Genomic DNA, 11741 nt, shown 5'->3' on the forward strand with positions numbered 1-11741 from the left:
ATAAAGTTTTGAGGAACATCTCATTATAATCTATTGTAATGAAATATTATGTGAAAACATGTAGAATGACAAAAATAATCGTCACATCATATAGTTAAGACATCTAATGGAAGGAACTCACTTGTAAAAAGTTTTAAAATATTGAGAACTCAATTGATCACAAAATTTTAATAAAACTTCCATTAAAAGTTCTCAAATTTATCAGAAAATCAACCCATAATCAATGAAAAAAATTATTACTAAGTCACATGTATTTAACACCATTAATATAAAAAAGAACCTAATTGTATTGATGTTTTTTTTTTAAAAAATCATTGAGAAAAAAAAACCAAAGGGAACCTCTACTTGAACTATTTCAACAAAACTTGGGACTATAAGACTAATTTAACCATAAATATAAAACACATTAAATGCTTTCGTTATTTTCATATACTTAACACATCAATTGTCACATTATATAGTTAACACATCTAGTTGCAATAACTCAATTGTGAAAAGTTTTAAAATTTTGAGAGATCACAAAAGTTTAATAAAAATTCCATTAAAAATTTTAATAGAAAAAAAAATCATTACTAGACATGTTGGATTATAAGACTAATTTAACCATAAATATAAAACACGTTGAATGCTTTCGTTATTTTCAAAACATTAAATACATTTTAACTTTTCATTCCATATAATAAAAGTGTGGATATTGTGGGTATATATATATATATATATATATATATATCAAAAAACTGAATGTCTATGCCCACATTCTCTTGCAAGTAAAATCATATATAAGCTGAAATAGACTTCTAGAATCTGTCTCCTCCTTCACCTTTAGAAGGCGAGCAACTTTCGAGTAACCATCATGATATTTGGACATAATATCTTCTTCTTTTATATCCGATATATTCTCATATTGAGCGTGCTTTGTTCTTGATAATTCCCATTGCATTGCCCATATGGCTAAAGGGCGCATGTAAGATAAAGATCTATATTCATCTTTATTGGTCCACGCTTCAGGAGTTTGGAATGAATAACTGTTGATCAAGTAAAAGACATTAATTAGCTACTATTAACAATACAAATACATGAAAAAATATGCATATCTATAAAGTCTTAAAGATCCATAAGAACAAGCTAGCGAATATTATATATTGGCATGAGTTAGTCAGTAATTCAAAACGGCAACGCAAAGGATACCATCGTGCCTCAATATGAAAACATGGCCACTTTTATTCATGTGATAGTTAGCCACAGTGCAAACATCCACATAAACTATACTACGCTGTAACAAATAATCCATAATGGTCTACGTCTTTGTTAAGGATTCAAGTGATTTGGAAGTTCCACATTGGATAAAATTGTGCAAGATATTTGTAAAAAGACCCACACACTTGTTATTTTAAGGCTCAAGGCTTTGAATTGGAAACAGTGTCTTGATCTTTTGCATGAATTTGATCATGTCTCCCCTTAAAATAACCCTCGGTTTCATGAATTTGTTCTATTTGGAGATAAAATCAACATTGAGGAAGTTCCTTATAGATTTATATGGCAATTAGAAGATCAACTTTTGGACAAAGCCAGACTGTATGAGATGGGAAAGATGATCTTTCATTAGCAAAAAGGTTTCACACTAGTTTCCATATGTAGTCATCCCGATTAAACTGTTAATCGTGTATTTTTTTTTTTCACTGCCCTTTTGCTGTTAGATTGTGAAATGTCATTTTATCAAAATTCCTCAATATTGTTATTCATGCCATCAGCTGCAAGATTAGCATTTACAGAAATTCTATTCTTACATTCAGTGATAACTTATCCTACCAATGTCTAGCGTCAATTTATTTCTGCCAAATCATATTTCGTTAGGAGCTCGGATAATGGTCCTGATCTGATCCATTTTCTATTTATAACAGACCAAATAGATCCAAGAGAGAAGAGTGATCAATAGGAATCTTGATAATATATGGCAAAGCCAATTCTACAATATGGCAGAAAAAGGGAAGTGAAAAAGATATGATCAACAATTTCTTCATACCGACTAAAACATGGAAACCGTGCAAAAGATCCTCAGTTGGTTGTTTGTTACTAACCAACATCCATACAGAGAATGGTTGTCACATTGACAGCTTACGTTTTTAGTCCAAGTCATGATCTATAAATTGTTTTTTTATGTGCTTGTATGAGTGTCCCAATAAGAGCATACGATCGTGGTGTTTTCCCATATCATACAGTCTTGGCCATCACCAAAGGGAATAATTGTCTAGAGAGAAATTTTCTTGAGCCCATTAAGCATATGTATTTTAGGGCTTCACAAATTTTTAGAAAGGGAAATAGTTGTGCTTATTGACTTGTTGCATAAGAGATCTATCTTCAAGATTGAGTTTGGTGGTATCATATTCCATCTTATGTTAGGCAAGACAAATTTAGAGAACATTTTGGCCTATCAAACTAGATTTTCTTAAGTTGTATCCTGTTTGGTTTGGTCCCCCGCTCTCCTTGTTTGTTTTATTTCTCTGATACTTTGGTGTGTTGCAAATACAGGTTGAGGTGCAACCTGGTTGGGATTGCACACCTACTTTTATTAAAATAGAAGTGTGAAAGTTAATGTGGAAACCTTGACTGACTAACGACGGCAGTTCACAGGGTTCCACCTTGGTGACAAGGTAATTCTTGATGGGAAAGGAAATGGTATGGCAGAAAAAAAAGGCCCACAATAAAGCATGTGCATAAGGAGGAGATAAATGTGCAATACACCTAATCAAGACACTGAAGGAAGAAATAAGAAGACTATTCTGATAGCAGTGTTGGGAATGCATCCCATGCAAGTGAGTTAGGTAGGGAAGTGCTAAAATGGGGAAATAAAGATCGAGGAGGAAGAATAAGAGGTATGAACTGGAATCTGGATCCTTGTGACATACTAGGCTCTAGAATAACTAGAGTCGTACTTTTCTATCTTGTCCACATTCTGTTGGGTGTACCCGTCATACTTAGTCCTGAACCCCATTCATCAGGCCTTATTCTATAATACAGTCAATTACTTCTCCTTATTTTTCTGTTGATTTCTGCTGGTAATTATCTAGATGCAACTTCATATAAACTTCAGTCTGTAACTTTCACAAGTACCACTAAAAGAACAGAATATAATATCTTTACCCGAGTCCATTGTCAGACCATGCAGTTTCGTATACTCCACCAGCAGTTTGAAATGCCATGTCAATCATATTTTGTTGGATCATTGTTGCAGCTAAGGCATATGTGACGCCTGACCATATTTCCCGAGATTGCATGGTAGACATGTCAATCTTTCCATCAGGTAACATCCCATTTACAGCACCGCGCCTCCCATCCTGTACTTTCATAACATTGTAATCGTAGACCATTTGAAGCGCGCTTCTGCTTCTCTTTTCATCAACAATAGGCGAAAGACCACATGCTCTAGCATACCTGCAAAGCAAGAAATAAACAGTTTGAATTGCATTTTAATATTAGCAGCGTGAATCTGCATGTCCGTTATAACTGAGGAAAACTGCAAAATTTAAACTGTTTAGAGAACTATGGCATAGTTCAAATGCTTGCATTTTCTTATAAAGTTTAGTTTCAGATGCTTTGCTTGTATGTGACAACTGACAACAGCCTAAGTGGGGTTGGCAACACCGACCAAATCATGCCATTGTACTCTATCAAAATTCAAAATTTTAGGGAGACCATTTAGACATGAATCCTTTTTAATGATTTCACTCCAAATTTTTCTTGCTCTTCCTTTACCTTTAAATCAACTCTTCTAATAGGCTAGTTGGCTTTATTTAAGTCAACACCGCAAGGATTTATAATGGGCTTAATATGTAAGCTTGTGTGACATAAAGTGGGTGCAAAGCTCTTTAAATTTTAAATTAGATGAAAAAATCTCAATGAATTCTTAAAGAAATAAGTTGGTTTTACACCCACTCTATATGACACAAACTTACATGGTGATTATAGGTACCACAAAGCTAAATGTCACAATGAAAACCCATGCAAAAAATTAGTAAGGTACTTGGTTTCTAGTTAAAGTTTTAATGGATCACTGCACCATAGAGCCACTAGGAAGTACTAAGGCTACCAAATAGTTTCCAAAAGACAAAATACTGACCATTGACCAGCTAATTGATCAGCTTGAATGGATGAACTCGTACTCCCACCACTGCTATCATAATTGAAGTAAGAACCATTCCATAACTTTTCATATACAGCCTTTGCCTTCTGAAACTTCAGCCAAAAGTAATCTTCAGAACCCTTGTCACCAACTTCATGTGCCAGTGCCGATGCTGCCTGAAGTGCTGCTACCCACAGTCCACCACTATACGCACTCACACCAGACACAGACCATGTGTCATAAGTTTGGTCAGGGAAGCCTTCATTCTCAATCATTCCATCACCATCCTTGTCAAATTGTTCCATATAAGCAATTGCAATATAAACAGCAGGCCACACAGCTTGTGCAAACTTCTTGTCACCAGTGACAACTACATCCCTATAAATCTGAAGAACAAATTTTGGATTCAAGTCTTTCCACCTATCTGTGTTATAAAGATTATAGCCATTTACTTCAAACCATGGATTATTGAGTCCAATATCATGAGGAACAGCACCAAGAACTTTTCTAGGTACCCATTGGCCATCAACTAGAAGTTTCATCTTACTAGGGTCATGCATCAGTACTGCTGCAGCAACGTCTCTTTGGATGCTGAGTTCAAGTTTTGGGAATAGCATGACTAGTGAAAAAGAAGCGTAAAAGTGGACATCGTAGGTATTCCACATTTTATACTCAATGCCTTCAAGATAAAGAAACTGACCAATGTTTTCTTCCCCTTCTTGGAGCAGATGTACTCCGTATGCAGACTTTGATGCAGGTGGAGAGTGGACTTGCTCAGCTACTGAGCCAAACATTTCAAGAATGTTGATAGCAGTATCATTTTGATGTGATAAATTATTGGTATTCTTTAAACGAGATATGTGTCCATCCAAAGAGAATTTTCTTTCTCCTGTGTTGTTAACTAAGCTATTTATAGGAAGTGAACCATCTGCGAAAGAGAAAAGAAAAAAACAATGACAAATTGACAGTGGCAACACACTATCATGCATGCAGGGATTGCAGGACTTCCAAAGGAAAATAGACCAGACTTATTAGCTGAAATAAAAAAATAAAAAAAAGTTTATAAGCCAAACATACCTGTCCAAATTGTCCCCCCAGAATTCAAATAGTAAAGTTCATTCAAAAGGGTAGTTGGGTACCTGCACAGAACTCTGAAAACGTCAGATTTTGATTATAGGAGCGGGTTTGAGAATAAAGAATTGAATATTACCATTCAGGTAGTCTCTTGTCCTCCAGTATTGGTCTTTGCCAATCATCAATCTGGGTCTCCCATTGGCAATGTTCTATGGAACAAATTTATAGAATTTCAATTAGTAATTTATGGTATTAACAATCACGGATGAGATATGACTCATGCATGGGGTTTTGCAACAAAAGTAATGTCCACATCTAAATTAAGAAAAACCATATCCATAATCTAGCTTGCCAGAAATCTAACTATACATATAATCATTAAGGGCATCAAATTTAGATGCAATCCCCACCTTCCAACCATAATATTTAATGGAGTTCGGCAAGGAATATTACCAATAATAGCATCATGTGCAATATCTGCAGCAGCGTCTCCATGAGTACCATAGAATTTAGTGTAACGCCTGCAAACCAAGTTTTTTAGTTATGTTGTGTATCTTTAGAAATAGGATGACAACATGGCAGGTCAGGTGCGGGTTTGACTACCTCACTCACCCCATCTGCCAGGTAACAATTCATAATTATCTGATATGAAAATTTTCTTCCATCCTCATCTCCATCAGGAGACGGATATACCCGTAGCCTATACCCACCTCTTTATCGTTTCAAAGATTAATTAAATATTTTTTACAAAAAATGAAAAATATAACAAAGAAAACGTGATATTATCAAATATTCAATGTTAAAAGGATACACATATTTTTTTTGCAACGTCAAATATAAAAAGAAAATATAATTGTATAAATAGTTATAGAAAAATTGGATAAAGGTCAAATAGTCAGAAAAAAATAAAAAATGATTAAATGTTTGCTCTAGAAATAAGTTACGAAATTAATGACCGAAGAAAAGTTAATACAAGTTTTCTAGATTACCTAAAAACTTAAAGGTGTTTTAGAAATTTAAAACGGACACAATTATGAGGATGAGATAGGGTAAGGGACATGGATATGTACATACACATCCCCTCCTCATACCCAATTTTAAAAATTGGTTATTACCCATGTACATATCCGTATCACGTCAACATTGAGATTTCCCATCAAAATTGGAATGGGTTTGGAAAATGTCCATGGTGATGAGTTCATTTGTCATACTCCTTAGAACAAAGATATCATCATACAAGTTTTCTACCTTAGTACCACCCACCTGTAATATGTCCTTCCTTCGGGAAATTTGACTTCTGGGCAGTCCCATGCCAATGAAAATGTCACAATTCGCTGAGCATTAGATGGAACAGTCACAGTGGCTGCGATAGCTGCTCCAATAGATGATCCTGGTTCTGAAGGCGTAGCAGTTTCAGCAAAATTCAGATGGTCAAACGACCCATGCTGAAAAGAAAATGGTACCATAATGGAATTTAGTGCAATGTTATGTAGCGTGCATACGGATGAGAGCAAGTTTAATATCATATAAGTTGTACCATTTTGAATGAGCATCGGTAATCAACAACTAGAGAAGAAGTTCTCAAATTTCATCATTAATGTTTCTTGAGGGAACAAAGCATAGATAAATTCCATTATCACTCTGAATACAGGAAAAGATCAAGCTAAGCAGAAAGGAGAGATACTATCAGCATCGTATTATATTCATTTAATTTAATCAGTTCAACCATGACTAAGCAGTAATATGATTTTAGTTTCTTTAACAGTCTTTAAACTTTATACAGGTTTGCATCAAATGCATAATTCAATTGTAAATCCATAGTTACAACAGCCAATCCTATGAATGAATAGGAGGCAAGGAAAATTAACAAATAAGACCCAAGAAGTGATTATTTAAGCTTGAAATATCCTTTAAGAATTATGTTCAAAGAGATTCCAGTATTGATAATTGTCAGAATAGAGAACAATAAATTCAGACGTCCAAAAGCAAAGGAAACTCCAAATAATTGCTTTAAGAAATTCTTACAGCACAATGATTAGCTTTATCTGTTACAGAACAGCATGAAGGAAAATAAAACATCAAAAAACAAAAATATTTCAAAAAAATACATTCGAAAGTAGATCTCTGACCTGTTTAACTTCATGCCACATGTCCTTAGCCGAGATACCATTATAAGAGCCGGATACAACAAAGACAGGACACTCTGAGATATGAACATATTCAGTCTCTTCTGCTGCAATTGCAAATGTGACTGGAGATCTATCATTTGCCGTCCTGTATGTTAAACATACCACAATAACATTTATTTGACCAAAACTAAATGTTTTCCTTTTCATCTTTTGCTGAAAAAGAGAATAGCAAGCTATACTTATGATGTAGAAGCACGGCATGAACCCCATCATTCAACCTATATCAGAAGATAATATGTATTGTGAATATTAGAATAAACTATTGATGACCTTTGGGGGGTTGAAACAAATTGGATCATCTGTGTAAAGAAAGCAAACCAACTGACTATTTTCTTACATTTTCTTGGAATTAAAGTGGTCACCAGTAAATTCAGAAATTCCTCCAACAGAATTCTGAAGCACACAGCAATTTGTTTGCACTCAGTGCCCCCAACAAAATAATAGAGTACTAAAAACCAACAGATGGTAACAGTAATGGGCAACATAAAAGTATCACTTACTGTCCATGTGAAAAGCAAGGTAACATCTGCTGACATATTCCCTAAATTTTTCAGCTGCATAAAATAAAATTGTCTGCTTATTATTAACTTTAGAAGCATAAAAGTCCAACCAAAAGTTATATGGAAGTCATCCTTGCCTACCGTGAAAGTGAAAACTGTTACAGGAAAGCTACTCTCCTTGTAATTATGAGGTATAACAGGTGAAATCTGATGACAAATTATCCTCAAAGCTGGGTCAGGTTCTGCATTTGAACAGAAGAGTTGATAGACGAGAGAGATACAGAGTACTATAATGGAATTGAAACTATGCCAACTAGCCCAGTTTACCCTCATAAATCGTCCAAGCCCTTGGGTACAATGCATGATATGTGGATCTGTTTCCATTTATGTTCCAATCCCATGATTCAATCCCTGACACTGGATTTTGTCTGAATGAAGTTCATGCATAATTTTTTAAATATTCAAAGAATTTAAATCTGCCATTCAAAATAATAAATCAGAGGCAGTTAAGTTACAAGCCATCTACAAAGACTTACTTTCTTATCTCTTGCTTCGCAGGGCAAAGTACACTAGAATATTTTTCACCACTTGGACGTGAAACAAAAACCTGAGACAACAATCTTTTTCTTATGTCGGAAAAGATAATATTATTTTCAGGATGAAGTAAAGAAAATATAAGATATAAAATAATTTGTAAGAGATACTTGAACTTCAACAAATACTGATCCAGAAACTTGAGTTTAACTTGTTCATAACCACATTCCAGGCTAGAAATGTAAATATACAGATGAAATTCTAGGATTTAAGGGTAACCAGTTTATTGACACTATATAAGCAACCAGGTTAACCAAAATGGTATAACACCTAATCCTTAATTACAACCCCAAGTTTTGTCGTTATGTTCAGTGCAGATTGGAGACAACTGTTTAGTGTCGGCATCAGGTAGTTATGCACCTGTTCTTTTTTATCCACATTTCAAGCATTAAGGCCTTTGATGTGAGGAGACCTATCATATAAAAACACTGATCAAACTTTTCCTTTATAGTTTATCCTTTAAGGCGTGGTATTTATGTAATTATTATGCTCAAATGGGAACAGAACCACCTCCCAAGACACAAACTAATGCTTATTTCTTCCATTATGAAGAAAAATCTACTTAAAAAGATTTACGGAAAAAATAAAAAAGTAGTGTGAAAGGTAAATAAGAAACGGGAGAGATACACATAGATGTTACTCACAAAACATTATGATATCAAAGCCTACATTATAACTATAATGTGCATTGTTGATAAACAATTCAATTTACTGAACTAGTAAAAAAGATTGGACATTGGTTTGCTCATCACAGTGTGAATAAACATCACATTGTTATATTGACATGCAAATTCTGGTATCACTATATCTAAGGTCCTGAATATTGAATATCAAATTTCAAATTTCAAGGGAATACAGACAGTGTCAGACTGCTAGGATTTCTAGAAATGTTTAAAAGAAAGTAAAAAGGTATCTTCCTGATCAAGGAGACTGAGCAAAACTTACAGAAAACTGATTTGCTAAAACTGGTGTCTCTTCACATACTACAGGGAATAGTTGCCAACGCTGAAATTCACCTCTGAAACTTCTTCCAATACTTCCAGCTCTGGACATCAGTTTGTCAAAATATATATATATATATATATATATATATATATATATATATGCATATTATTTACATAAATTATCCAAAATGTTCTCAAGCTAATATAAATTGGATAATAATGATGCTGTTAACATCATAATATTCAGGTTGTCACATATCAAAATGATTTTTACCATTTTATCACTGTATTATTTTAGTAGCCTGAGTTATTTCCCCATAAATATGCTGTACATTTCAGTAACGTGGCCCTACAATTTCTCCCTTGTACAGTTACTAAATTACTATTTAATGAGCAAGGCCTAAATAGGGAGAATAGTTTTTTTCCCAAAAGCACACTCTAGATATTATCAAGATGATTCGTGTGTGAGTGTGTGTGTGTTTTGACAAATGTAATGTGATTATAACTTATTATATCATTGATATAATTAGAAATAAAAATATACCTAACATTTTAAACATAAATCCAATTGGCACCTGTGGTAATATCAAGCCAATAAAAGATAACACATTTTCCACGCACAATATGCACATGTTTTACACTACAACTGCAATATTTCAAACCAAAATTCATAACCTAATTAATTGAAGGCAACATTAAAAGGATCATATCAGAAGGATGGTTAATTTAATCTTGTGTATATCTTTTGGCTGGAGCACATGGAGGAGAAATGTTACTTAATTCAAGATTGAAGACTTACCCAATAGCTCATATTCATAGAAAAGGAAATAAATGTGAATATTTGCTTGCATCACGTGGTATTAGAAACTTGGGTAGTTTTTGGTGGGTTGGGATTCCTTCTATGGTTTCTCGTGATTTCTTCAGAGACCGATTTGGTCTTCCTAGTTTTAGGTTTTTCCAGGGGTTTTGGCATGGCCCCCCACTTTTGTTTGTATTGTTTCGTTATTTATTTAAAACATTTAGGTAGAGATACTGCATATGATTGTTACTGGCTAAAATGGGAGGCTACATGGGATTGTTGTCAGTATAGTAATGTTTTTGCATACTAGCTTCATAAAAAAATTAAAAAAAAAAGACTTACCCTATACCTCCCAAAGGAACACCATGACCAAATGTCACGCTACGCTTGGCAAAAGGATCAATCATTCCAATCTGTGCAAGAAAGATAGAAACATCAAAGAAACGCAGAAAACAGTCAGAGAAAAATAATCAGATGGATTCTTCATAGCTCTAATCGATATATGATAGAAATTTATAGACAAAATAAGATTACCCTTCCTTTGGCAGCTTCTTCCCGACAATAACGCCATAAGCGATAGCCAATTGGAGCCTACCAAATCAAAGAATAGCCTCGTCAAATTCCTGATGCTCCTAATTTTTAAATATTATGCAAGCATAGGTGGGAAAAAAAAAACGATAGAGTTGATATATCATATACCCAATAGGGATAATATTGCAGAGCATCAAAGTATATGAAAGGGGAGTTGACATTGAACTGTCTTGTCCTAAAACAGAAATCAAGAACAGAGTCCTTGAGATTTAAATTACCCTATAGGGTATGATTGCACGAGATATCAACATTTCATAAATATTTGAGAGAAGTTGAGTATGATTAACAGTAAATTGAAGTTGAAAAAAAAAAGTGTTGGGAGTGAGATAAGCAGTAAGGAGGAGTTAATGGTATGCAGAATGAAGGGTTATGGTGCGATCTTTTTTAAAGATTGTTACATGAATAACCTTACCAGATGAACAATATCTTTGAAACATAAGGAGATTTCGGATGAAGCATTTCCATGGGAGTTCAATTTTCGGTGCCATGTAAGTGAAGGAGGATTGGGTGGGTGAGCCTTTAGCGGACATGAAACATAAAAGAGATGTTAGTAGAATGAATGAGGCATGATGATGAGATGGGTAGTATGAAATGGACCTTGCTGGTAGAAGACTTGTTGTCTCCCATTTTCCCTTGCCTTGCGTTTTCTTTCCTTAACCAGTACGTTGAATTGGATATTGGATCTGCTGATATATGACTCTTCCCTCTCTATTTATACTTTTTTTATAAAGCCCCACCTAACTAGACTTATTTTTTAAAATATTTAATTGTCCATCACATCAGATGTAATTACATTAAAATTATTTTAAATATTAAATGGTTAGATTAAATTTTTAGTAATTTAACTGAGCTTATTTTCAATCTTCATTCAATAGTCATTATTAAATATTTTAATGCAATTTCTTATTATGATTGCTTTTTATTTATTGT

At 34.0% G+C, this 11741-nt stretch overlaps 1 protein-coding gene across 4 annotated transcripts; it reads right to left on the reverse strand.

The window, feature by feature from the left end:
* Positions 1-610: 610 nt before the first annotated feature.
* Positions 611-11491, reverse strand: LOC114178471 (non-lysosomal glucosylceramidase). Of its 4 annotated transcripts, XM_028064397.1 has the most exons (19): positions 11409-11491; positions 11224-11328; positions 10755-10811; positions 10563-10633; positions 9423-9522; positions 8420-8490; positions 8211-8311; positions 8025-8125; positions 7884-7937; positions 7721-7776; positions 7563-7601; positions 7324-7468; positions 6458-6639; positions 5648-5715; positions 5331-5403; positions 5198-5259; positions 4118-5048; positions 3142-3432; positions 611-1025 (listed from the first exon to the last, which is right to left on the reverse strand). In XM_028064397.1, the coding sequence occupies exons 1-19, from the start codon at positions 11436-11438 to the stop codon at positions 746-748; spliced, it is 2817 nt and encodes a 938-aa protein (XP_027920198.1). In that variant the 5' UTR covers positions 11439-11491; the 3' UTR covers positions 611-745. The 4 variants fall into 4 exon arrangements, with proteins under 4 accessions (XP_027920198.1, XP_027920199.1, XP_027920200.1 ...); XM_028064398.1 differs by lacking the exons at positions 9423-9522; positions 11224-11328; positions 11409-11491 and having other exon boundaries at positions 8211-8300; positions 10755-10817; XM_028064399.1 differs by lacking the exons at positions 9423-9522; positions 11224-11328; positions 11409-11491 and having other exon boundaries at positions 10755-10817.
* Between the last annotated feature and the right edge of the window lie 250 nt (positions 11492-11741).

The sequence above is a fragment of the Vigna unguiculata genome, chromosome 3, assembly GCF_004118075.2.
Source record: "Vigna unguiculata cultivar IT97K-499-35 chromosome 3, ASM411807v1, whole genome shotgun sequence".
Classification (NCBI taxonomy): Eukaryota; Viridiplantae; Streptophyta; class Magnoliopsida; order Fabales; family Fabaceae; genus Vigna; species Vigna unguiculata.